The sequence below is a fragment of the Pollachius pollachius genome (genome assembly GCF_949987615.1).
Source record: "Pollachius pollachius genome assembly, chromosome: 16".
In the NCBI taxonomy this organism is placed as follows: Eukaryota; Metazoa; Chordata; class Actinopteri; order Gadiformes; family Gadidae; genus Pollachius; species Pollachius pollachius.
The window spans coordinates 3,615,211-3,642,204 of record NC_136949.1 but is presented as its reverse complement, the minus strand read 5'-3'; the positions used below and the strand labels follow the sequence as shown (position 1 = coordinate 3,642,204).

The 26,994-nt window shown below is 50.0% G+C and overlaps 3 protein-coding genes across 3 annotated transcripts in view; 1 reads left to right on the top strand and 2 right to left on the bottom strand.

Annotated features, from left to right (window-relative positions):
• Nucleotides 1-234: 234 nt before the first annotated feature.
• Nucleotides 235-4,718, bottom strand: armt1 (acidic residue methyltransferase 1). Its single transcript, XM_079754086.1, has 5 exons — nucleotides 4,466-4,718; nucleotides 3,599-3,704; nucleotides 3,037-3,278; nucleotides 1,942-2,107; nucleotides 235-1,017 (listed from the first exon to the last, which is right to left on the bottom strand). The coding sequence occupies exons 1-5, from the start codon at nucleotides 4,525-4,527 to the stop codon at nucleotides 250-252; spliced, it is 1,344 nt and encodes a 447-aa protein (XP_079610212.1). The 5' UTR covers nucleotides 4,528-4,718; the 3' UTR covers nucleotides 235-249.
• A 4,252-nt stretch (nucleotides 4,719-8,970) lies between these two features.
• Nucleotides 8,971-16,749, top strand: zbtb2b (zinc finger and BTB domain containing 2b). Its single transcript, XM_079753934.1, has 3 exons — nucleotides 8,971-9,093; nucleotides 11,928-12,108; nucleotides 12,800-16,749. The coding sequence occupies exons 2-3, from the start codon at nucleotides 11,936-11,938 to the stop codon at nucleotides 14,274-14,276; spliced, it is 1,650 nt and encodes a 549-aa protein (XP_079610060.1). The 5' UTR covers nucleotides 8,971-9,093; nucleotides 11,928-11,935; the 3' UTR covers nucleotides 14,277-16,749.
• Nucleotides 16,750-16,992: 243 nt separating this feature from the next.
• akap12b (A kinase (PRKA) anchor protein 12b) overlaps nucleotides 16,993-26,994 on the bottom strand; it is an 11,655-nt gene continuing 1,653 nt past the window's right edge. Inside the window, exons 2-3 of the mRNA XM_079753600.1 lie at nucleotides 20,137-24,255; nucleotides 16,993-19,127 (exon numbers count right to left, since the gene is read on the bottom strand). Of these exons, the coding sequence (XP_079609726.1) occupies nucleotides 20,141-24,255 (4,115 nt within the window). The 3' untranslated portion in view covers nucleotides 16,993-19,127; nucleotides 20,137-20,140. The remainder of the gene's footprint in view (nucleotides 19,128-20,136; nucleotides 24,256-26,994) is intronic.

Here is a 26,994-nt window from a genome sequence, read left to right as displayed (position 1 = left end):
CCTAACAGTGAAAAGTGCACATTTAGTAAGTTAATCATAATAAAAGAAAAAACTGATTTATTGGTAAACAAGATGACAGATCCCCCCCCTTGGATGGTGGCTCTTATTTCCAAGCACGGCGCAAACGGCCAGGATACCATCTCAAAACATCTGTGTCTGCTCCCCCCCCCCACCTCCAACTCCCGCTTGATCCTCGTTCCCCCCCACCCCCCCTCTGAGTCAACGCCTCCCCCTGGAGGCCCGGCGGTCTCACGGGGCCGAGCGGGGGCTGTGGAACTGGACCACGGCGTACTGGCCGCAGGTCATCCAGTCCGCCTGGCGCTGGCTGAGCCGCTCCGCCTGGCCGGGCTGCAGCCCCACCTGGACGTCGGCCTTCAGTGTCCGCAGGCTGCACAGCGGCGCCGGAGCGAAGCCCTGCAGCGCCGTGCCGAACGCCGCCGTGGGCGCCCAGCCCCGGTCGCCCGTCAGCTTCCTGTAGTTCAGGTCCCCCTTGAACAGGACCAGGTCGGCGCCCTGCAGGCCCGCGTACAGCTCCGGCGCGTCCGCCGCCATGTCGCAGAAGGGGTGCGGCTGCGTCCAGAACGGGTGGTCCCGATAGGTCCACACGCCCTCCCGCACGTAGCTCTGCCACTGGACGCCGCTCTCGGACGTGAACCTGTGGTTGGACGCTGTGGTCTGCCGGACGGTCCAGGTGAAGTCCGGCGCGGTCACGTCCGACACGAACCAGGGCATGGACTTGCCGTGGAAGCGGACGGTGCGGGCGAGCCCCGAGGCCACCAGGAAGTCGGCCAGGACCAGGTCCGTGGTCAGCTCGAAGCCCGCGTTGTCCAGGACGATGTCCACCCTGCCCTGGCCTCCTCGGTCACGCGCCGAGACCAGCGCCGACCAGACGGAGCGGGTGTCGTCCACCAGGATGAAGGGGCGGAGCTCGGCCAGCGAGTCGATGGGACTGGTCTTCTGGGAGTTGTCCTGGCCGGCCGAGATGGACAGGTCGCACTTGTTGCCCCACAAGGAGACCTGAGAGGTGTTCAACAAGCAGACGGATCCAAAGCTGGATGTATGGGGCCTGAGGGCTAGGGGTGAAGGATTAATCGGATTCGAAACCGACATTGCGATGTAATAGAACGCAATGTGCAAATCGCAAATGCTGCGATGATCTTTTTTTTTTGTGATTTGTCACCGTGACTGACTGGAGATCAGTAAGATGTTATAGTAACAATTCATGCATCAGTTCATCTCAACACATAGGCCTGGCATAAAGGGAGGAGCGGTTTATATGTTGACTGCTTCCAATGTTGTGTTGTTCATAATATAGAATGATTTATTGATTGTTCAGTGAATAATACAGAACATAAGGAAAATGACGACGATGCATGCTGCTGTCCTTTGAACTTCCAATTACCAGCCCTCTCTAATTTGAAAATGAGTCATCAGGGCAGAAGTGTATAATTATGACATATACCATTAAACCACAGAGTGATGAGTTATTCCAACGAGATAGGGAATACTGTTTATTGCTTAAAAGGTATTGTATGTATTTCGAGACCCATGCCAGCTGATTTACGGAAAACGCTATGACCTATGCTTGTTCATCCCAGCATTTGGTTGGGCTGACTTTGTCGAGATTTTGTCTTTGTCAAAATCACGCCAGTGGGTTTTGAGTGGGTTCAGGGGTCCTGTTGGGAGGGGGGAGCGGGGACTTGAGTGTTTTTCTATGCATTTGTGTTTATAGGTTTACATTCTTTATGTACTTCTGAGATCAGAAGAAACAAGAATAAACCCATATTTTGCCATCTTATTCTCTGTGAAGAGACCTTTTTAACAGACTCTTGGATATCTGCGCGTGTGCCAGTTTGATGTCGACCACGACAATAAACGCCGTTTGGGACTCGAGTTTGGGGAAGCGAGAAGTCATTGTTAAACGGTTCTCTCGGTGCTTACCTGGAGCAGTTTGTCAAAGTGCGCCAACAGCTGGTCGTCGGGGAGCCCGGCCACGGTCTTGCGGAGGCCTTCCAGGTGGGTGCACAGAGCCATGACCGCCCGCTGGGACTCAAAGTAGCTCTGAGTCTTGGCCTCTTGGAACGCATCATAACTGCTGATAGGGGGACTGCAGGAGCATCGGACACAAGGCAGGGTCAGAACCCACGTCAAGCAGTTACTGGAGAACCCATGAAAACACATGCACTAGATCCACCGCTACAGACACAGAGGGACACTTTGGCCTCTCAATGAAAACGCAACTTGTATGCATTTATGATCATTAATCCATCAACGCTTACAATTATATAATTACAAATAACAATGCATGATAACATTCAAAGCACCATTTCTGACTAGCATTGAGGCGGACCGCAACGAAGATTGTACACACTACTCCACCACCAAATATTTGTGCTTCTGCATGAGAATCAGATCAGCACGTGTACAACATTTCTCCGGTTTAAGGCCCATCATTAAATAAGTAGTACATAACGTTGTGTGTATTTTCCAACAAACAGAACACTACTGGATACTACTTCATAATAGATGCATAACTGAAGCCACTGTGTTCACTATGATCGTTATTTCCAGAACCAATGCATAAACCATTATCCAGATCCCCCAGATATAAACCGTATTGAACCATTTCACCCCAAATCGTTGCGGACAGTAAAGGGATGATGTGGCATATGGCTTACACTTAGAAACAGTGCTTAGCATTGTGTAGCTTCTTATCCTACCTATCTTTGTTGTGTACGGGGAATGGGTTAACCTCGCGATTGTTGGCGCTTAGTACTTTGTTCTATGAACATCCTTACTGTGCCGACAGAGATATATTGTTGTTTCCCTTTCTTCCAACAAATGTACTGATTCTAAGTCACTCTGGATAAAGCGTCTGCTAAATGCTGAAGGTGACATATATACCGCCCGGTGCGAGTGTGATCAGCCGTTGGAAGCCGTTTCGGCAGATTTTCAAACCGGCTTGTAACGGCTTATCACACTCCGCGCCTGGTGGTATAATATCACCTTAAATATAAGTAGCGCGGGGCTCCTCACTTCAGCCAGAGGGCCTCCTGTATCCTGCGGTACATGTAGCACTCCACGTAGAGCCACGGGGACCGGAACCAGCTGACGGGGTCCTGGGCCCCCTGCAGCTCCTCGTTCCGCTGCAGGTAGCGGTTCCAGGCGTCCGCGTCCTCCAGCTCGTCCACTAGGGGCAGCACCGGCTTGTCAGTCTGCAGCTCGTTCCTCAGCTTGGACAGCAGGCCGATGGCCGCCTTCTCCGCCCGGAGCCCCTCCTAGGGCGGGGACATCGGCCGTTAGATTAACATCTAGACGACACGTACAATAATTGGCTAATGCAGTTATAGGCATCACAGTTAGCTAATGGTCTAGTAATTACGAACGTCGTTCACGTTAACTAAGGTAGTGGTGTTAATATTAACAGTGGAATTCATTATATAAGATGCTAACACTTACCCCAACCCTATCCCCTATGCAAATGTTTATAATGTTTATTACTGCCTTGAATAATGTTAGTGAATGCGTTATTAGTGTACCCTTATTATCCTTAGTGTCACCCACTAGTTAATTTGAACAACTGGAGAGATAACCCTACCTCCCCATACTGCTCAAAGAACTTGTCTTTGTTGCGATGGATGGAGTCGACGGCCTTGGTCAGGATGGTGGGCAGCCGGTCTCTTATGGTCAGATAAGCAAACGACCTGGAGGAAGACAGTGGTGTCAGTGACAGTTGACATGACAGCTAGCCAATGGAGACCAGGGTATGAAGGATAGCTTTAGTTCAACCTGGCCAGTTCATTGTTAACTTGATAACATAATAGCGGTGGGTGGCTGATAAAGGCTGAATAAAGCAGCCATAGATATAAATATATAGACGCCGCATTGAAGGCACCGACAGGTTGCTGTGATACGTCAACGACGCCGCCATATTGGAGAGGCCAAGACTGGCCTTTAAACAAATTTAAGAAATGGGGGAAGCTGCGGTTTTTATTGAATAAACACGATAACATTGACATTTCTCAAACGATTTCAGTAAGTCATCTTTACATTCGTATTTAACAATGCATACATTGTATATATGTCTTTTCTTCATTTTAAGTTTTTTTACTCCAGGTAGATCCTCAACCCTTGAATATAAAGAACTCAATGGAATCGGTTGAAGAATGTAAACGTTGTATTGAATTGTATCCAGAAAAACCGCAGCTCCCTCGTTTAAACGCATTTGTATCGCGCAAGGTTTTGCCCTCTCCAGTATGGCGGCACCGTTGACGTACGCTCCAAGGGCCAGTGCGCCGTCTGTGTGTACAAGTCTCCACTGGCTTAGGATAGCAGCTAGCATTGTTTTGCTAATGCTACGCAGTTGTGGCAACGGCCCTCCTTAACCAAACCTTTATTGTTGAAGACGCAAATTCGTTAAACGAAACACGTCCACACGGAATGAGCACGGAATGTGTGCACCTACCCCTCCACCTTGGCGGACAGGGACGGAGGAACCCTCAGCGTTTCCAGCTCGGCTTCAGTCATCTTGCACAGACGTTCAAACCACACGCAACTTTATGTGTAACTCTTTTAAAACAATGCCTCGGTTTTCCGTACAGGCAACTCTTCGGCTTTAACTGCAATTCTAATTTCTCACATATATATATATCACGTATATAATGATGGTCACGTCATAATAATCGCGTACGTGTACTCTTATCCGTCGGTATTTGGTATTTAGTACATTTCACTTCCTATTTCCTTGTGAATTCAAACTAAGCTCCAGGTTTTCTTTACAATGGCGCGATCTAGCGGCAGAGACTGAAATGTATGAAAAGTATTTAAATTGCCTCCGTTTAGTAGAGCGATATATATTGTCATAGTGTGGCCACCGGTACTCGTAGCAGCCTACCACCCATCAAATAGTAAATAGCAAAATAGTAAAGATTTGGGCAATAGACCAACTTCGATGATGCATAGACCGCGCAGATCAAAGGATGAGTAAACTGTTATGAAGCTTGAAAGCTTCCTTTCCTGGACATCCTGGGAGTCGCACAGGGAAACGGTTGCCATGGAGATATCCGCGCAGCCAATCAGGGAGCGCCAGAACTTACGACCCGAATGCCTTTTGGCGGGAAGAGGAGGGACGGTGACGGCTTTCCCGTCTGCGTTTTGACGGTCGGCCTATTTCGTTTCGATTGCGTTGTTTTTTTTGCTACCTACGTAAACAAACTCTATTCCTACTCCTATTCCATCTCATTATATCAAACAGGCCCACAAATCAACGTCCTGAATCACAACATGTTTGTGGTAACCCGTCTACCCCACATTGTTCGTTTGGCTGATCCATCAGGGAGGTTAAACGCACCCCCCTCTCGCTGTCTTTCTTTTTCATCTAAACAACCACGCCGATTAATTAGATACACTCACAAGGCTGAAAAGATAAGCATGTTCATTTATAATCCTGATAGAATATCCTCCCGCCCACCCCACCATCGCCTCTTCCCCCCCCCCCCCCCCCGGTTCTTTTCTTTGAATCGGTTCACGGGGGTCACCATGGGAACCTGGAAGCCCGGCGGCAGGATGTGAAGCCTCTCCGTGTCCTTGGGTAGTGGCCGTCCAGCTGTGTCAATCTCCGGTGTTCGTCCCGGCCCCCCGCCTCCTCCTTCCCCCGTCTCCCCCCTCTCCCCCGCTTCCAGGCTCTCTCTCTCTCACACACACACACACACGCACACACACACACACACACACACACACACACACACACACACACACACACACACACACACACACACACACACACACACACACACACACACACACACACAGACACACACACACACACACAGGGTCTGATCTGTTTTCCTAAACGGAGAGAGGGCTCGGTTTGAAAGGAGGAGAGGGGAAAGGGAGGGGGTTCTGGAGCTGGTGGGAAGGGAGGGGGTTAGGGGGTGGGGGGGGACTAGTGCTGCTGTGACTCACTCCTCCGGTTTCAAAACAAGCCGCGGCCGTGGGGCTGAACATCAAGGGTGGTGTTTAAACAGGTGTCTCTGCTCGCCCGCTCTGGCTCCGCCGCGCCGCGAGAGGCGGCTAATACTCGTGCGTTTGTTTTGCATCGGGCGCGGACATGCTACACAAAAAAAAAAGGACATCGCAGAGGTGCATCTTCGATGGACCAGGGTTGAAAACGTACAGCAGCTCGTAGGCCTGGACGTGGAGCAGGCTGAGCGGTTGGTTTCGATGTTATCTGATGTTAATCAGAGAGAGAGATCGATGTGATCGCGTCGGGACAGTCACGTGAAAGTCAGTGTACAGCTCCCTTCGAAAAGCCGATCTATTCTGGGAGAGGGGGGGCGGGGGGGGAGAGAGGGAGAGGGAACTAGAGAGAGGGAAATAAAGAGAGTGAGAGAGGGGGGAGTGAGAAAGAGAGAGAGTTTAACAGTATATATTAAATTAAACTAAATTAAATACAGTAAATATTACATGACCAGCCTATGACGTCCATATGTAAATATGGCCTTCACTATTCCACTATGGTTAGAGCAGCGGTTCCCAACCTGTGGCTCGGGTCTCCACTCGGGGTCCACTGATATGCATATGGGGTCGTAGGAGATAACTGACATAAGCCGTAAATATTTAATGATACATTTTAGAAAACCTTTTTCTTTTTAAAAAAGGTCTCAGAGTCTGACGTCCTGTCCTTACTAACTTCTTAATGATTCATAGCCACGAGAAAAAATCACTTACCAGTGATGCGATTATGTTATCACCGGGATATTGATTTTACCAGCGGACGCTGATAGGGTAAAAACAATAAAGTGCGGAAGCAAAAGTTAAAGTTGTGGTTGCAAGCATTTTCAGAGCAACAAATGGGGTCACTGGCCAAAAATACGGTGGTAACCACTGGACTAGAGGGTTTATTGGTAAGATTGTTATGCTAAATACCCCTGCAGAACCCAACAGCTATCAGCATGATATGATAGCTGTTGTTCTGTTGTCTGCCTGGCCCCATGGGGTCTTAATCAGATTGGGATTGTTTTTGTTTGGTTTGTGTTGAAACACTTGGAACCTCCATGTGCTTATCAGCGTCTTTGCATATCAGATGGAGGGGGGCTCGACTGCAGTACCTGAAACACCGACCCCTGTGTACCTCAAACAACGGGCTGCTTGAGGCCTCTTGATAATTTTGTATTCAGAACAAGAGAACAAATTACAAAATCAGTGTGTGTGTATGTGTGTATATATATATATATATATATATATATATATATATATATATATATATATACATACATAATACAAGTAAACAAAATAAGTTATACCCCATTCAGGTATTCACATGAAACTAAACGTCAAAAAGTGACCACGATATGGATTGAGAAATAAGATGGCAATGCAGTGAAGTATATCCGTGCTTTCCGAAATATTCATTTATGTTGTTATGATATGCTTTGTGTTGCGTGGCTATTTAGTTTAAAGGGGAGGGGCTTAAGCCTTTCAAAACACATTCGTAAAGCATCATCCCATGTTGCATGAAAGCATGGGCCCAAGCTCAATGTAACTGCTTGGACAAATTGGTGACTTCCCCCCCCCCCCCCCCCTCCTTGCGTTATAAAAATGTTGTTGCCTCCCCCCCGTCCTCCCGTCCCTTCTCCGTTTACAACCCACACCCTCTAACATTCCCTGCCGCAGGGAGCTCAAGCTCTGCTGTCCTGACCCCAGTCTTTCATTCCCTGCGTGACCATGGGATCTGCGTGGTGGCCTGTGTGCTCTCCCTTGAGTGTGTGTGCGTGTGTGTGTGTGCGTGCGTGCATGTGTGTGTGTGTGTGTGCGTGTGTGTGTACGTGTGCGCTAAACCTGAAATGTAACATCGGAGAAGAGTCAATATAGGCAAGCTTCCCAAGGCCACGAAGCTGGACTAATGATAACAAATTTTGTAATTATATAAGGACTCCTTTTTTTGTTGTTGCTGTTGTTGTTGTATTGTTGTTTTTGACATATCCCTGAACTACCCCCTATAATACGTTTAACTTAGACTATCTACCTACCAAAAAAGTAAAGACAGAAGAAGAGTGAAACTGATGTGTCCACTTCATTGTTGACGTGCTGACGATGTCACTGGCTGCGGTACGTCACTTGAATCACGTGACTCCGAACTGATAATCATCTGATATTCGTGGTCTCCTTTGGAGAAACGGCGCGCTGTGTGCGTGCGTGCGGTGCGGCTGGCGTGCTACTCGAGAAGGGCGGTTGCACGAGGCGCGTACCCGAATGCTTAATTTCATTGGGACAAGCCCACTTTAAACCTCAGCAATGTTTAAATGAAAGTGGGTATAGAAATATAGTTATGCCTGCATAAAACGGAACTCGTCAAAACATATACATATATATTAGTATGTGAGACACTGCAGAGGTGTTTTTTTAAGACTTAAATGTGAAAACTAAACAATAAAGGCACCAATGTTTACTTCAATAAAGGCACTAATGTTTCTATTCTGTGCAGGCGAACCCTCCGAAAGTACACATCTACTTCTATCAACCGATAATGCAAAGTTCCACGCTTGGGCAAGGCGAATCAATTAAAATGTGTGTGTGTGTGGGGGGAAGGGAGAAATACCCCACTACCACACACACACACACACACACACACACACACGCACGGGGTGCGTGTGTGTGTGTGTGTGTGAGTGTGTGTGTGTGTGTGTTTAACGGGGTATTACCGGAGGACATCAGATGAATTATGTAGGCTACAGTGAGTGTTGTGCAGATGCAGGGACCCGCGCTGGTCGTCGAGCAGATTACAGTGACCCCCCGCGGCGGCTGCGCTTGCGGGAAATTAGTGGGCGCCCTCCTCAACGGATTTTACAACCGCTGCCTTTGGGAGTTTTTTCTTTTTTTTCACAGTCATGTGATTGTAACGTAACCCGACCGGAAAACACCGACGACTGGCGTCGCCGCCGCCAACGCTGCGTGTGTGTGTGTGCGTGTGTGTTTGTGTGTATGTGTGTGTTGCGAGGAAACAGAGCAGCAGCAGCTGCGAGCCCAACGGACAAGTAAACCGGGTCGCGAACAACACGTCAAACTCCACGGATTACGGCGGGAGTTGAAAAGGTACGTCCGCGTCTCGGTTCTTATTTCAGCTCGTTTCTGCTCGCGACCCGGCGGCGAGGTTCGCACGCGGTTCGGTGCGAGCGGATCGTCACTTTAGATCATGACTTTAGACGAATTCGTGACTACTACCCCCATCCCCCTGGTGTGTGTGTGTGTGTGCGTGTGCGTGTGTGTGTGTGTGTGTGTGTGTGTGTGTTAAGAGAGAGAGTGTGTGTGTGTGTGTGTGTGTAGCTGATGAGAGTGTGTGTGTATCTGATGAGAGAGTGTGTGTGTGTGTGTGTGTGTGTGTGTAGCTGATGAGAGTGTGTGTGTATCTGATGAGAGAGAGTGTGTGTGTGTGTGTGTGTGTGTGTGTGTGTGTGTGTGTGTGTGTGTATCTGATGAGAGAGAGTGTGTGTGTATGTGTGTGTGATGCGAGCCTACACTGGTTCTTCCCGCTAGTGATAGCGATCATAGAGGCAGACCGACGCCGCGGTCTGTGCGCGTGTTGTTCTGCGTCCCCACGGTTGTGTACGTTTTTTTAATTCCATTATAATGCACGCTGTTTCCTGTGTTGTTGTCTCATACAGCCCGATGGATGCACAGGGCCACCGTAGGCCAACGGGATCAGCATATATGGTTGAATATAGGGGAAAAGAGCAGTACGGAAGTGGAACAACACTGGCCGTGCAAGACATGGGACTTTTTCCACGTGTCTTCTGCACGGGCGGTGCTTTAACATTACAGACTACACCACGCATGTTGGGCACCTGAAACCAGCGGTGCCGTATTCATTGTTTACAACTCAGGTGGATCAGAGATGAACAGGGTTTTATGTTTCATTTGCTAAGCGAATGAACCCCGGTTTGGAAAGGCGGTGTTTTCACAACAGCTGTGTAGCTCTGGAGGACGGCTGAACCGCTACGTGGTGATTGCGCCACATGCCATGAAACACTTTCTAAAGTTGCGCGGTTGTCGTCGTCAAGCTGACATCTTTCTATCAGAATACGAGAACAAGCCAAGCTTTAGTATCACCATTTAACCGGTTCATGCATCACTGGTCTCCTGCTGCTGTTATGGCCGCAATAAACGGGTGCTACGTTCGAAAGGGGTGCTCCGAGTTGGACAAGCTCCTGTGTGGAGAGGGGGGGAGAAAGTCTTCTGTGTGAGGAGGATAAGAACCCCCCCGGAGGCATGTTTCAAGTCTCCACCACCACCGGTTTAGAAGGAACCGGCTCTGCCTGAGGAATGTGTGCCGACACCCGTAACCCTGGTCATGTGATGGCCCGGAGTCCCCCCGCCCCTCTGCCCCCCCCCCCCCCCCCCAGCGCTGACCTTTAGGGTCACAAACAGTCATCTCAGGCAGCAGGGACTCAAAGCGAGTAGCGCAGCCTGCTGGAACGCCCCCGGAGCTAGAACCGGCCGTCCTGCAGGTTTCCCTCCCCTCACCGATACAGAGTGTTTACCTCAAACGTACGGCGACTCCCACTCCCTCACGGCTGGAGGCTGGCGGAGGCCCCGCCCACATCCTGATCCCTGCCTCCATGCCTGACTCACTCATTCATAGCTGATTGGCTGGAAGGACCCACATAGTGGTCGTACTGTGGAGACCCACACCCCCCAAAGGGTCAAAGGTGAGAGTGGTTGTCTGGAATAGATTTGGCCACTCCGTATCTTCCCTGTCTGGCTCAGTTTAGGGGCTTGTGAGTGCTGCTCTGCACTATTTATGCCCGGGACTGGACTGGATCACCATTTCTGAACGTTCCCCCCCCACCCCCACCATCCCATCCTCTTCTCCCCCCCCCCCCTTCCCCTGCCGTCTCCCTGGAGATTAGCCTCCCGGGGTCGTGTCTGAGAGAGCGAGAGAGAGCACTCTTCCGGAAGTCGTCACGAGCGAGCAGTCATAGGGGACAGCCCCGGTCTCTGTTCTCGGTCCAGGGCCGGGAGCGCCGGGGGGGGGGGGGCAGCCGACACCCCAGGAAGGCCGCACAGGAAAGTCCCTGACCTCTCCCTGTCGCTCATTGATTATCCGGTCCGTTGTTGTCGTTCCACCGACCAGAGGAATGTTTTCCACGTCCTCCTCCTTCCCAGATCCCGAACCCAAAACCGTTTTTGTCTTTTTACCGTCTGGTTGTTTTTCTGTACGTTTTTCAAAAAAAAAAAAAACACAGAAAAAAGATTGTGAACCGCGGCTAGGCGTGTTGTAAGTTCCTCTTTTGTTTTCGGCCGCAAACAAACATTGTTGTGTGGATGTTTACGCCCGTGTCTCAATGCTTGTGTGTCGTGTGAGTGTGCGTGGAGGGTGGAAAACAAGCGTGTGGTTAGAAAGACGTTACAGTGCGCCTCTTCGCCTGTTTCTTTGTGGTCACAATATGCCCTGGTTCTTCGCCCCCAGCCCCCCCCCCCCACCCAGACAGGAAACTGACTGTTGCTCGTTGGCCTCTGCCTGTTTGTCTCTGTCTCTGTGGGGGTGGGTTTTGTGGGTATTTGTTTGCACGCCACACACATGCGCACGCACACGTTCACACACGTACACACACACACACACACACGTATATACACACACACACACACACACACACACACACACACACACACACACACACACACACACACACACACACACACACACACACACACACACACACACTCATTCACACTCTAACACACACACTTGCTCTCTAACACACACTCTCTAACACACACACACACTCTCTCTAACATACACCAACACAAACGTGTTCATATGTGTGTGTTCATATGCGTGTGTTCATATGCGTGTGTTCATATGCGTGTGTTCATATGTGTGTTCACATGTGTGTGTTGGTGTGGGTTTGTGGCTTCTCTCCTTGCAGGCTGAAGCATGGAGTTGGCCAACCACGGTCTAATCCTGCTCCAGCAGCTCAATGCTCAGAGGGAGTTCGGCTTCCTGTGTGACTGCACCGTGGCCATCGGTGATGTGTTCTTCAAAGCCCACAAGGCTGTGCTGGCCGCCTTCTCAAACTACTTCCGCACGCTCTTCATTCACCAGGACAGGTACAGCCACCTGCCACCGCCGCCACGATGCTACGCTAGGCTGCGCATGAAGAACAAAAAAAAAAACAGATGCAATGTTTTGCACGTTTTTTTTTGAAGTCAAAGTAATTCCAAATCAACGTTAAGTCCTCGACTGCTGGGAACATTTCATTAAAATTAGAATCATACGCTCTGACACTGCCTAGTATCAATGTGTAGGCTCTAGTGTGTGTTATGGTTCGTTACAACTTTAAAGTTGTTTTTAGGCTTTAGGCAAGTTTTCTCTGTGTAGGCCAGAAGGAAGGTGTAGGAAGTCGCAATGTTATTAGATTTGTATTTAGAGCATTTAGCAGACGCTTTTGTCCAAAGCGACTTACAAGAAGTACATTTGTCAGAGGAAAGAGAAGCAACAATATATCGCTGTCGGTACAGTAAGGATGTTCATAGAAACAAGTGCCAGGCACTTCCGATTGCTAGGGTAACCCATTCCCTGTATACAACAAGGATTGCTAGGATAGGATGCTACTCAATGCTAAGTACTGTTTTTAAGAGAAACTCCTTACTTACACAAGTGTAATAACACCTGTATGTATATATGTATGTATGCTTATAACTTCTATTACCTAGAAGTGAAAGTTTTGCTTTAAAGCCTGAACATGAAGAGGAAGCCTTTGACAGCGCAGCCAAAGTAACGTCCTGTTTGCTCCTGCAGCGACTGCGTTCGCCTCAAGGCGGCGGACATCCAGCCGGACATCTTCAGCTACCTCCTGAACCTGATGTACACGGGCCGGCTCGCGCCTCAGCTCATCGACCCCGCGCGCCTGGAGCAGGGAGTCAAGTTCCTGCACGCCTACCCCCTGCTGCAGGAGGCCAGCCAGTCGGTGTACGCCCACCCAGAGGCCAACCTCTCCCTCTCCACGTCGCTCTACGGCATCCAGATCTCCGACCAGCAGGCGGGGCTGTCTGCCCGACTGCCGGCCGGCCGCGAGCTCTCCTCCCCCATGGACCTGGAGCCGCCGGGCGCCGACAGGAGGAACATGTCCACGCCCGCGCTCCTCCCCTCCTACGCCAACTCCCTGGCGCCCAAGCAGGCCTCCTCGCCCCCGCAGGCGGAGCCCTCCACCAGCGGCATGCAGGCCCCGGCCGAGGAGCCGCACAGGGGGGGCTCGCTGGCGGCGGCGGCGGCGGCGGCGGCGGAGACGTCCTCCTCGGTCAACGCCATCCTCCACGTGAAGCCCAGCATCATGAAGCGCAGCGCCTCCTTCCGGAAGCACTACACCTGCCATCTGTGCGGCTACCGCTTCAACCAGAGGAGCCTGCTGCGCGAGCACCTGCTGCAGCACACCCAGGCCCTGCAGTACTCCCTGTCGGAGCCCAGCGACGGCCTGTCGCACGCCGAGCAGGCGGCGGAGCAGGCGGCGGCGGCGGTGGCGGCGGCCGAGGCGGAGGAACTCTCCAGGGGGGGGAGCCGGGGCAGGGCGGGGCACGCGGGGGCGGGGCACTCGGGCGGGGCGCTGGAGGTCCTCAGCGACGGCGAGCAGATGCACGCGTCGGGCGCCAACTCGGACTCGCCCCGGGCAGAGGTGTCCACCTCCAGCTGGGGGGCGGCCGGGTCCCAGTCCCAGGCCGACACCCCGCCGCCCTCCGACATCGCCGACATCGACAACCTGGAGAGCGCCGACCTGGACCGCGAGGTGAAGCGGCGCAAGTACGAGTGCGCCACCTGCGGCCGCAAGTTCATCCAGAAGAGCCACTGGCGCGAGCACATGTACATCCACACGGGCAAGCCCTTCAAGTGCAGCGCCTGCGGCAAAAGCTTCTGCCGCGCCAACCAGGCGGCGCGCCACGTGTGCCTGAACCAGGGCGCCGACACGTACACTATGGTCGACCGGCAGAGCATGGAGCTGTGCGCGGCGGGCGAGGACAGCAGCCAGATGGAGGCGCTGTTCATGGGCTCGGCCCGGCCCTACAAGTGCAACATTTGCGAGACGACCTTCTCCAGCCCCAACGAGGTGATCAAGCACCTGTGCTTCAACCAGGGGGCGCTGGCGGGTCTGCAGGGCGGGGGCTCCCCAGGGCCCAGCCTGCTCCACAGGGAGGAGTTCCCCGGAGCGGAGGGCTCGGATTTAGCCAACGCTGTCGGGAAGACGCTGGCCCCCGTAAAAACTGAGGAGATCCTCGTAGAATAGTGCCAAAGATTTCTGTGTTGTTGTTTTTTCTCCGGTCGATTGTGGTTACTAGGGAACTAACGGTCGAGTTATGTGGGCTGTGTTTAGAAGTTGCTCCGTGGTTTCGATATCAGAAAGTGAATTCCCGCTGCAATATCCGGGAACTCTTAAGTTCTGCTGAAGGTGACACAAACACATAACGTTCAATTCATTTTTCAGCAGCCGTCAATCTATGGTTATGTTCTCGCCCCAACACACAAAGCCTCAGTCAGAAACAAAAAATCACAGAGGCGATGGAATCGGCCTTTGTAAATCAACAGATTTACCCACTGGCTGTGGGCTAAGCTATATGGGGCAGGCTGGAAAAGAAAGAGGAACCGGGCGGTTCCGGGGGCCGCAGCAAGCAGGGCGCTGAGCTGGGGGCACCGGGGGTAGAGGGAGGGAGTGAGTCTAGGGTTCACTATTGGTGGGTTAGAGTTACCCACTTTTCAGCTAGTTTCTTCAAGCGCCAAAGAGAGCCTGGTTATTCATCAGAGCAGCCGTAACCAGGCTAGCTAGTTACACAACATGTGTTCCAGTTCAATCTCGGCCATATGCTGGGAAATACTCGCATCTTCCTCTTTTTCGTTTTCATGGTAGGGGCCTAAATGCCTTCGGCCCCTGACCGCTGTTGATGCTGACGACAGCGCGACAATGCACATCTTCACCCGATGGAAGTGCACCGCGAGGAAGCTTGAAGCTATTTTTTGTTAGTTTCTTTTAGGTGCAAACATTGTGTTGCATGATTATGTTTACAGTTGTGCCACTTTGATACTGTTATTTTTCGTTTATTATTTTTTTACAATGCCACCGTTTGATTATGCGTCACGTGGATCACTGGTTGCATAGACATGTTGACACATGCGCAAACTTACCTAGAAGGGATATGCTGGTCCTTTGCAGTAATGTCCAGGATTTCAATTAACCATGTCACAAGTTGTCGAGGAAAGCCCATTTGTTTCAGTTTGATGTGCTTTTCTAATTTTTATATACCGTCTTGTATTTACAAAGAAAATGTTATATTGCAAGAGTTGTATATCTGTAGGCAAATAGGTTTTTATGTAGACGAGATTATTTGAAATTGTTAATATAAATGTATTGGGGATGGGCATGATGGATCGGTTTTGAGATTCATTGCAATGGAAGGATACCCAAACATTTTGACTTAATTGCTTGAATATTTTTCACTGATGCTTCCATGCAAAAATGTGTACATTTATTTACTCTCTTTTTGTTTATGTTTATGTTCTGCTCATTATATTGTGCCCATTTGCTAATCCTTAATTGCTTTCAACCGTGTTTAATTGGTGCCTGTTGCCATTACACAGAACACACGCATCACGCAATATGTGGATGCATTTAAAAACTGCTTTTAACAACGGTGTGAAACGGGCTAATGCAGAGGTGTACAATTTGAAATAGTGTTTCACTGTATGATGCATAATCATTTTATGTTGTTTGCGTTTTCACCTGTGCCATATCGTTGACTAATCTCCTGCTAATTATAAATATAACGACAATACCGCCTGCCTGTCCTGAGTGTGTACAGAGAAGTCATGTAGAAGGGCCAGGGAACGCTTTGGCATACTACTGATTTGTGCAAGTTGGGAAATATATTTTACACTCTCAGCAATGTGAAAAAGAAATGCAGATTCAGCAATGCTTCGAGATGTGCAGACACACATCATTATTACCGTTATCTTTGTGCGTGTTGCACAAATGAAACCCCCGCTATTTGTATAAAAATTCAGACATTTATTAGTAATACAGGAAAGCCCTTCCATGTTTATTTAGTTTTTTTTCCAAATGTATTGCTTTTCTGGTTTTAAACCTGTTTTATTATATGTATAGCCTACTCCTCATATCAAATCTATATATTTGCGGCTTAAATGCCACCTATTAATTGGTTCACAGGAGAGCGTCATTGTTGTTACCCATGTGGCCGCTAGTGGGCGCCCCTGTCCCCCTTGTAATGGACGCAACGAAGGGATGACATCAATACAGTTACTTGGTTCGTCTTTGGCGGGGAGTGGCTTTTGTCATCCCCTGTTTCACCAGCAATTGTCGTTTTTTTTGGGGGGGGTATTATTCTCTTCTGACTCTTTGCTCTTATTGTGAGAATGCTATACTACTGATCATTCAGAAAGACGCATCACGCACCCTTCCATAGTTAACTGAGCTTAGTGTTCAACCACATCAGTCTTATGACCCAAGCGATCTCTCATCTGAGTCTGAGCTCTTTGTTACGTAGGCCTGATGAGAACGTGTTCTTTTGTTTTTATAGTTTCTCAATGTGTTTCGAAACAGCGAACGTTTCAGGTCAAACTTCCGTGGGCCCCTGCCGCCCGTGATACTTGATACTCCTGTGACTACTGTGATAAATAAGGTTCTCAGGAACGCGAGTCATTTTCTGTGTTAACAAATTGTCATACTATGAACAATAAAAACTGTGCTTTTTTTTATATACCTAAAGGATTGTCATCTTTCAAATGTGAGTTCTACAGTTTTAGACGGATTCCCTAAAACAATGTTGATTGATTCTCCCAAAATGTTTTCCATTAGTTCTACTCTCAGCCTTAATGGATTTTATATTCAATTAGGGTTTTATTATGTTTTATTCAGAGGGAAAACAGACTGACACATCAATGAAACAAGACATTTATGACTAGCTTTATTTGGAATGGAATATAGACAGGTTTCTGCATCTTTACTATTAACAGCTTAGAAAATATAAAACACAATTAAGACCATGCTACATGTATATTATGCTAAATGTGAATGGTTATTTGTTATAACATGACTCTTTAGGTACACAGGTATACAATCTGTACAAAATGGCGCCGGGTTCACAGTTAACAGTGTTACAAAACGTCTGGGAGGGCCGCAACCGAAAGCGTGAGGGCTAGGAGCGGAACTATTCTTCTCATGTTTTGTCACTTAGGCTCTTTTTTTGAATAGTGTTTTTTTTTTTACACGAAGCGACTATGGATTCCGTGGCACCCATAGAAAAATATTCGGTTTTATTTTAACTTATGTTCTGTCGAGTTATGGCGCGCTAGCTGCCGTTTTGACATCACACACGGATCACGGAGCGGACTCGTTTGCGGTACATTTGGTAAAACATGACTAAAATAATCTTTAGGGAGGGGATTGGGATATTTGGTTTGAGTGTTTAAGATTGGGCCCCTACTCCATGCAGCAAACATTCCCTCGACCCCACGACAACGGCTGCCTCCACACTCTTCCACACATATTCAATGATTCAATGAAAGCTTGTTCGATGAGGGAATTAGGGTGTTTCATTAAACGAAATGGATGTACAGTTGATGTTAAATGCGGCGATTATCGGTCTGAAAAATATTATTGTTTACACATAAAACACATATGCATGGATTGTGTAGTACTCGCAGTAGGCACCAGAGGGCGCACTAACACCTCCATCTGAACATTGTCGTGACTTCAGCGCTACAAGGGACTCAGATGACATGCGTTTCTGTCACATGCACGCCTATTAGAACCTCTTGAATAGGTCCATGATTAGAACTAGTTCAGTGTCGTTAATTGGTTTAAGTGTGCCGTAAAGCATTGCTGTTTTTCCGATTCAGCCCCTCAGCATAATGAAAAACATTTAGTGGCTTTGTTACCTTTAAATGACACTCAAAGGTATATTTTCACACATAATTTAGCTATTTTTTTGTACAGTTAATCAGGCAGTGATAGTGAGCATTTTGGCAATGGGGAGATTTACAAATACAGTAGAACTAGTCAAACGTAGTGCGTTTTACTTTCTATGATATATGAGCCACTGTCAGTAAAATCATATGTACCTTTATTTAGTGTTAAGCTATACACAAATCTTAAATGTTTCTTGAAGACGGACGAATACAATGACCATTTTTGGCATCCCCAAAAAATACACTTTAATAGTCTAATATTGGTATTCATACTAATTGTTGCTCAAAATGGTTGCGATTGTTTCCTTACTTATACTAAATGGGTAATCGTTTTGAATGTCAATGGAAGCATTGAATCAATGGAAAAATATGTCACGTCAAAAATATTACACACAAAAAAAACAACACGGAAAACCGAACCTTGGTTCAAATGAGAGAATACTTAAAGATATAAATACAATATACAAGATAATAATCCTCCAACTCTTTAACTACAAGCACGGTTTCATTCTCACAAATACACACATACGATGGCGTGTGTGCGCATACAGTGGCACACGTCTGCGCCCGTGAACAACATCTCACACTAGCTTGGGCAGTGAATGGTCAACAGAACGCCAAATGCACATCACATTGAAAACATGCCAGATGGTATGGGCTCCACGAATGTGAATAGATGTGTGGTTGTGCGTTTGTGTACGTGTGTGTTCGTAGCCCGTTGCCCCGGTGATACTGGTGGTGATACTGGTGGTACTGGTGGGGGCGCCGCAGACGTGAGATGTTGTTTTTCAAAGACAAGCCTGTGGCTGAGGAGGTGGGTGGAGGTGGAGAAAGGTGGTGGTGGTGATGGGGGTGTGTGTTGGGCAGGGTGGGGCCGGGCCCAGTCGAGTCCTGAGCGGCCTCTCTCTTTTCCTCTCTCTCTCCCTTTCTCTCTTTCTCCCCTTCTTTCTCTATCCCCCTATTCCTCCAATCCCATCTCTCTCTCTCCCCATCTCTCTCTCTCTCTCTCTCTCTCTCTCTCTCTCTCTCTCTCTCTCTCTCTCTCTCTCTCGCTCTCTCTCCCTCTCTCTCTCTCTCTCTCTCTCTCTCTCTCTCTCCCTCTCTCGTCACCCACTTCCTGGAGCAGAGCTGTAGTCTCCCAGGTATCTCGCGGCTGTTCCTGGAATGGAGGCAAACAGAAGCAACAACATTGTCAGACATTATTGTTAAAAAATGCAGGCGGTTGTTTTACAGTTAATTTTCAATGTTGATCCATAGCATCCTGTCTGCTGTGGTTTATGGATTGGGTATAAATGATGCATCAGTGCATTGATCTGAAACATATTTGCTACAAGCCGTTCTATATTCTTACCAGTGTGTCGCAGAGATACTGGTCTGCATTTTAAACTGAACCAAAGCCCCTCCAATCTTCATTATTAATAATTAACAGTTATAGATAATGAATATTTTTTTTGCATTAAGCATATGGATAATATAATTAAACAATTAGGTATGATGTGTTCAAAATGATAGCTGACAGTATAGAGCAGAGTATTACATACGACTATTCTACACCACAACTCTTGACGGGTCATTTGACAGATAGTCATACATGCCTCCCATGCTGTATACTGAGCGTCTGATTGACAGAGAACGGAGGCAGAGAAAGCATAATTATCAGTCTTTCAGCACAAGTTCATCTGGGCCCCCCACCCAAACCCCCCAGCCCCTTCCCCCCCCCCTACACACACACACACACCCACACACCACTTTCCTAAGACCCCCGGTCTACAAAGCAGGGGTCAACCGCGGCATTCCTGCTTTGATATCAAAGGTCCCCTGGCTCCAAGTAGCCAGAACAAAAGCTTTTTCATTTCCCCGGTGAGTTAATCCCGTTCCCTGCTCTCTAATAAAAGGTGGACCCATTGATGTTTGAAAAAAAGCCGTCATGAGCAGATTGTCTAACAGATTGAAAAGGGATTTTGGAAGGTATACTCTTTTATCACTTTAGCATCGGTATTTCAGGTCCTCTGAACCGAAAAACTAAAAAGGTTTACAATTAAAGAAGAAAACAAAGAATGCCAAGCTCCTTCATTATACCACGTGATTTAGCTGTGTCGGACCCCTGAGTTTGGTGTTGAAATATCGCCAATGACATAGGAATTGAATGTGCAAGTCTGAGGCCTCACCTGCTCACGACGCAGCTGTGATCTCTGAAGAGATGGGTTCGATCTCCTTCACCGCTTCCTCAATCACCTCGTTCACCTGGGCCATCACCTCCGCACACCTCTCAGCTGCCACCGCCCTCTCTTCCTCTTCCTTGGTGTCGGCTGCTGATGCTGGGACCTCCTGGGCGGGGACGGCCACCTCTGTGGAGACCGCTGGCGTCTGTGGCTCCTCCGGCAACGTCGGCAAGGCGGCGCCCACGGCCTCCTCGCATGTAGGTTCTGCGTCTTGGTCTTGGACCACAGCCGGCCCGTTGTTGCCAAACTCTTCCACTGCTTCTTCCTCTAAGGGCGTGTCCTCCACCACCGTCGCCGACTGCAGCACCACCATCACTGGCATGTGGACCGCGTGGCAAGGCTTGGCTTCCACTTCCTCTTTTCTCTCTTCGTTCTTAGCCTCTTTGGGTTCTTCGGCCGGCAGAATTTCAGACTCCAATTCGACCACTTCTTCAATGAGCTCCTCACTTGCACTTGTGTTCACTTCCATGGCTTGCTGGAGTTTGGCGGTGGGCTCTTGTTCACTCCCTGCAGGTCCATCGAGGCTCTCTGCTTCTTCGACAGACACAATGTCGGTGACCTGGATGGCCGAGCACAGCACCATGGGTGACTGTGTTATGCTGACTTTTGGTGCGGTGCGGAAGAGTGCAACAGGGGTTTCAGTGATGACGGGCTTCTCTGTGTTCTCTTCAATGGCCTCTTCGGTTGTTAGCAAGGCCTGGACTAGTGTGGCGCTTTCCTCCTCAGTTGGAGGGGGAGTAGCAGGCTTTGGGGCTTCGGTCTGAGCCTCCAAAACCTTGTCCATGGCAGTCTCAATGACAGCTCGGGCAATGACGATGCTTTGCTCCTCAATGACATGTGCCTCCATCTCCTGTCCGTCTTCTTCGGATAAGTTGGTACTGTTCTCCAACATGGTGACTTCAAGAACAGCTTGGACCGAGGTGTCAGCATCCTTGACCAATACTTCTTCAATCATTTCTTCGCCTGAAACCTTCAAATCTGCTTTAATCTCCACTTCTTCTAGGTCCACGCAAGGAGAATACTCCACGATGGTGTTTTCGGTGCTGGTGTTTTCAATAGTGATACTCTGTTGGGATACCACTTGAACAACCTCTTGTACCGGTGTGTTCTCTTCGACGGCCACAAACTGATCCAACTCCACCACTTCTTCCTTAATTTCCACAGCTGGATGGGTGATCTCTACAATCTCCATGGAGACGTTTGTCTCCATGGTGGGTGCCATCAGGTTCTCAACCTCAGGGGTGTCTTCGTCAAGCTCTGCTGCCTTGACAATCTCAGACGGCTCTGGACGACTTGCGATCAATGCGGTCTGCTCGGTCTCTGGCTCCTCGCACTTGGTGGCGGTTTCAACTTCCGGGATGTCAGAAAGGAACTCAATGGATGGCTCGAGCTCGGTAGCTTCAACTTGCTGCACTTGTGCCTGAGAGATGGAATCTTCTGTTGCTACTGCCACCTCGATGTCAGCTGGCATCTCCTCCAGAGCAACCTCTGTGCACAACGAGTCGCTGATCACAGTCAAACACTCACTCGTAGACGTCACTGGCTTCTCCACAGCCACTTTTGTGATATCCTTGGTTCCCAGACCGGTGCAAATGGCCATGGCCTCCTCGCTGTTGTGTGGCTCCAGGATGGTATTCTTCTTCAATTCAGCATTCTCAATCTCAAATTCCACCTCGGTTCCAACACTGGCTTCCTCCACTGGTAAATCTTCAACAGTCACTGATGTCTGGCAAGGACCCTCACTGATCTGTTCCACCTCAGCCTCCAGAACCATCTCTGCAACCTCTGACGTGGGGCCTGTAGGAACGGGGGTGGCGACACTGGATACGGCCGGGACGAAAGGCTTTTCCTCAGCGAGGGACATACGCCTTTGTGGGGTTGCCCTAGTGGTGGGAGGCATTGAGGGGTGTTCCTCGTCGTCTTCTTCAATGGTGGTGTCTGCGGATTTCGGTGTGGCGGCGTTGTCGGCCTCCTCCGGGATGTCACTCAGCTGGTCGTGTTTGCCCTCACCGTCTTCGACAATGGCTGCAATCCAGGAGGGAGCCCTTTCCTCAACAGAAGCTTGGGCCTGAGTGACGGCTGGCTCTGAAACGTCCTCCTGTTTGGTCTCGGTTTGCTCGGTGTCGTACTCTGAGAGAGGTACAACAGCAGGTGTGTCAGAGTCCTCCTCGCCGGAACCTCCTTCGCCGGAGGCTTGTTGGTCAGCCTTCTTCTTCTTGCGTCCAGGGAACAGCTTTCTCAGAGAGAACGATGACTCCTCTTTCTGCACTTCGCCGTCGAAGTTACCCTGCTCGGGGGAGTCCTCTGCTTTCTCTTCCAGTTTGGGCTTATTCTTTGCGAAGACAAAGCGTTTCAGTGTGTCCCATGCAGACTCTTTTTCAGTCTGGTTTGCCGCATCGACTGGTAGCACCTCCTCCTCCGGCTCTGTCTCTGTGGAGGTGACGATGGGGGACTCTTCCACTTTAGCCTCCTGCTCTTCCTCTGCTACTGCTGGGGTTGGTTCCTCTTCCAACTTGGTCTCATCTTCCTCGTCTGAGTCAGAGGTCTTCCTCGTCCTCTTCTTGGGCCCACCCATGCACATCAGAGCCTCCCAGGAGACGGAGGTGTCCATCTTCTTTTTGGGTTCTTCGGTGCTGCTCACCAGTTTCTCTGTGGTTTCGGTCTTTGGTTCCTCCTCCGTCGCCGCTTCCTCCTTGGGCTCTTCCTCGTTAGCCTTTTCTTCAAACACTGCGCTCTCAGTGGAGGACAGGGTGGCCGACTTGGCCGCCTTCTCTGCTGCGGCTTCCTCGTCACTCTCCGAAGACTTCTTCACTCGCTTCTTGGGGGTCACCAGTTTTTTGAAGGAAGACCAGGGAAGGATGCCTTCCTTCTTCTTCTCCCCGTCCGAGGTGACCTCTCCCTCAGTCTCCTGGCTGGACTCGATCGTGCTGGCCTCTCCGTCCACGGCGTGCTCCCCAGAATCCTCAGGAGATGAGGGCCCGCTCTCGGCCTTCGGAGCCTCTTCAGACTCAGCGGAGGTCTGGAGCTCGGCTGCCTGCTCCGTCGACTCGGTGAGCTTCGCCTCTGCCTCTTTCTTACTTTTGTTCTTCTTGGTGGAGAGCTTCTTGAGGCCGGCACCGTTGAACAGCTTCTTCAGCGGGCTTCCATGGGTCTTGACCTTCTCCTGGGATGAGAGCAGCTCTGTCTCTGTAGTAGGCTTCTCTTCGTCCGCAGCCTCTGGCTTCTCCTCCTCTGCGTTATCTTCCGCAGGAGCTGGGGTTTCTTCGTTGCCCTCCGCCTCGACGGCGGGTTCCGGTTTGGCCTCCTCCGTTGACGTTGCTGGTGTCTCCTCCTTGGTCTCTGGCTCCACTTTGGCCTCCTCTCCTTCCTCTTTCTGCGCCTCAGCCGTCTCGTCGCCCTCCTTGATCTCCTCCTCTGCGGTGGTCTCCTTCTCCTTCTCCTCCTCCTCTTTGGTTTTCTTGATGCTAGCTTTCTTCCGCAAGTTGGAGAAGAGGCCTCCTGATAGGAGCTTCCTGAAGGAAGACTGGGTGGCCTCCTGAGATGGCGGGCTGCTGTCCTTCTCGACTACTTCCTCCTTGGCGGTTTCATCCACGGCATCGGCGGCAGCGCCCTCTGCTGGAACCTCAGTCTTGTCTGTGTCCTCAGCATCATCTCCCACCGGTGTGGCTGCCTTCGTCTCCTCCTCCTTCTCCTCGGTCACGGTCAACTCCTCGGCCGGCTCTTCGGCGACCTTCTCTGTGGCATCGTCGTCGACGGCGTCTCCGTCCTTCTCTTTGACCTTCAGTAGTTTGACCGGATCCTTCTCCTCGTTCTTGTCCTTCTTCAGGGTGAACTTGAAGCCCACGAAGCGGAAGATCTTCTTGAAACCTACTTCGTTGGCCTCCTCCTGCTGCTTCTCCTCGCACACCTTCTCCTCCACGATGGAGATGTCCTGGGCGTCGGCCGGCTCTTTGTCGGCCTTCTCCCCATTGACGTGGGGAGCCGTCTCGTCCTTGGTGACGGCGGAGTCCATGGCCTCCGGGGCGTCTTCGCTCTGCACCACGGACACACCTTCGGGCTGCCCCACTGCAATGGAGGAAAGAAGAAATGATTTTGGGAATTAGTCATGGCCACCGTGTCTGCTGAACATGTGCTTTGAGCACACAACAAACTACATCATTGACCAGAGCTTGTCGTTTGCTCAATCTAAACCCCTCCTGTGTATGCTTGCCAAAACAATGGAAGACAAGCTAATGAGGGTAGCCTCTGAAACACAAGAAAAAGCAGCTGAAGACATTTGCATGGCAAAAGAGATAGTGTTTTTTTAATAATGACACCCAGGGTTTAATACAAGCCGCAGCGATAAAAGCTGAATGCAACTGCAAACCAAACCATAAACCACTCAGTGCTGCTTTTTTTTATTATCATTATTACAAAGCCACTTGAAGTACCCCCAATTGAAGGGAGGATTCAAAGCACTGCAGCACAATCAAAGGCCTGGCGTTCTGGCATACAATGTGTTGCTACAAGAGGAGGGGCTGGGAGTCACTTAAACCTTCAATCCCCTTTCCTCTTCCTCAACCCACCCCCCCCCCCTCCCCGCTCCTATCTCTCTTCCTCTGACATCTCCAAACAGCGGGGGCTGGTCCACATCTGGCGAGGGGAGATTTACCCCTAAGGGGTCTTACCCTGACCCCCTCCTTCCCCATACTACCCGCCACCACTATACTCACATAACGAAACAAAACATTTTTGATGCCTGATTAATCAGATAACCCAGACTGACTAACACACTTTTAGTAATTTAACCTTATTCTCACATGCCTGTATCCTTGATACACTGATGAACCAACCATTCCCCCCCCCCCCCCCCCCACACACACACACAAACGCACACACATGGGGACGCACACACGCACACAGACAAACACACAGCAAACACATCACTCCAGATGTGTGGTCAGTAGTAATATTTTGCAACAACTATGATAATGACAAAGTGAAACCACTAATGTGTTCCGCTGTACAAACTACAGCTGGCTTCTGTGGAAAACCAAAGCAAACAAACAAGAGAACAAACCGCCAAACTAAAACCCGATCAAACCACATCCTCGTCCGAATGATAGTCAACCCCTCAGATTTGCGTATTCGATGTGTGTCCATTGTCTCAAAAAACATTTTTTCAAGCCCTGTCTTACATTGGTAAACGCTACTCTTAGGCAACAACTCAAACATTCCCCGCCACCAGTCTCTGTAATTGTAAGTATTGCGAAGTCGTCCTATTTTTACATGTATGGATTCCTCGGCTGGAATGCGAGCGATGCTTCTCTCCCTCAAAGACCAGCCACCTCGTTTTTCGGGAAGCTCTCAATATAAACTGGAAAGCGTGGGGTTTTGAGGCACAAACGCTGACTTGTTGCTGTCCACATTTTTTTGTCGACTGAAGCGGGATTGTCACGTACAACACGGCCCCCTTTTTGGCCCCCACCCCCAAACACAAGTCCTCAATGCAGGCCTTAACTCCCCATCCCCTTAACCCAAATTCCACCACAGCAGGATGGGATACAACCCCCCCCCCCCCTTCCCCAGGCCAGCACATATACAAACACAATGGCCCCCCCACTAGGCCGTTGGCCTCTGAAAATAAAGGAAGGGGGGGACAGCTAGACTATTGTTCCAAGCACAGTGTGCGTGTGAGTTTATAAATAAGTAACGTCAAACTGCAAAACCATGGCGCAGCCTGCATACCCCACCGAACCACCGCGCAGAACATAACCACGAAACACCGTGAGACGGAGCCTGGTCACGGACTCACGCCAGGGTTTATTGGGTCGGAGGGGTGCGGCCGCTGGTAAAGAACCAGGGTTCTCTCGCACGCGGCCACGAGATGATCAGCGGGCTCATCTCGACCAGGGAGGGAGGGGGGGGACAGCAATCAATCAAACAAACACCCGGTCGTAAAGGAGCGAGTGGCTGACTGCTAAAACAGGCTAATGGCGTCCCACTCCCACCACAGTAACCTCCAGCGACCGGCCCCTGAGTCCGGACAGAGCCGCGTGCATCTCTGTGGATAGTGAACGAAGGAACCCTGTTGATTTAACAGAGCTGTAACTGTGACTCCCTCTCCCCCCCTCCCCCCTCGTACCACCCCCCATCTCTCTGATCTCAGTTTTATTCCGACACAACTTTTAACTTCTCTTAAACGGGCGGCTACATGGCTGTGAAGTCCTCCAGCCGGGGTTCGTTTGGTGTGGATGAGGCTGATGGCCACTGGGGGGGTTGATGCTTAAGGGCTGAGAGTAATAGGGTAAGGGAGGGGGGTGTTATTAGTAATGACTGTATGGGCAGGAATGTAAGTGTAAGAAGGGGGGGGGGGGGGCGGGGAGGTATACGCGAGATGAAGGTCTAGGGGTCTGGGGGTCTGGGCCAGGCGGGGGGGGGGGGGGGGGGGGGGGGGCGTTCTCTGCCCCTGAGGCTGAACATCTAACTCACTTAGTGGAGTGTTACACAGAGATCTCTGCCCGCACAGAGACTCACAGAGTTGAAAAAGGCCTGTCTCCACCAGAGAGAGTCTTTGTCTGTGTGTGTGTGTGTGTGTGTGTGTGTGTGTGTGTGTGTGTATAAGCATTAGCCCCCAACCCCCCCCCGACATTAAATGGACTCCCAACAGGCGAACACTGTGTAAATCTATCTTCTTTCACTCCCAGACATATCCAGTGTGCCAGAGAGTCTGACAAGTCGTCCAGTGTTTCCGATGTGTGGAGCACAATGTGTTTGTCTGTGTACGGGACGGTGCTGGTGGTGGTGGTGATGGTGGCGGCGGTG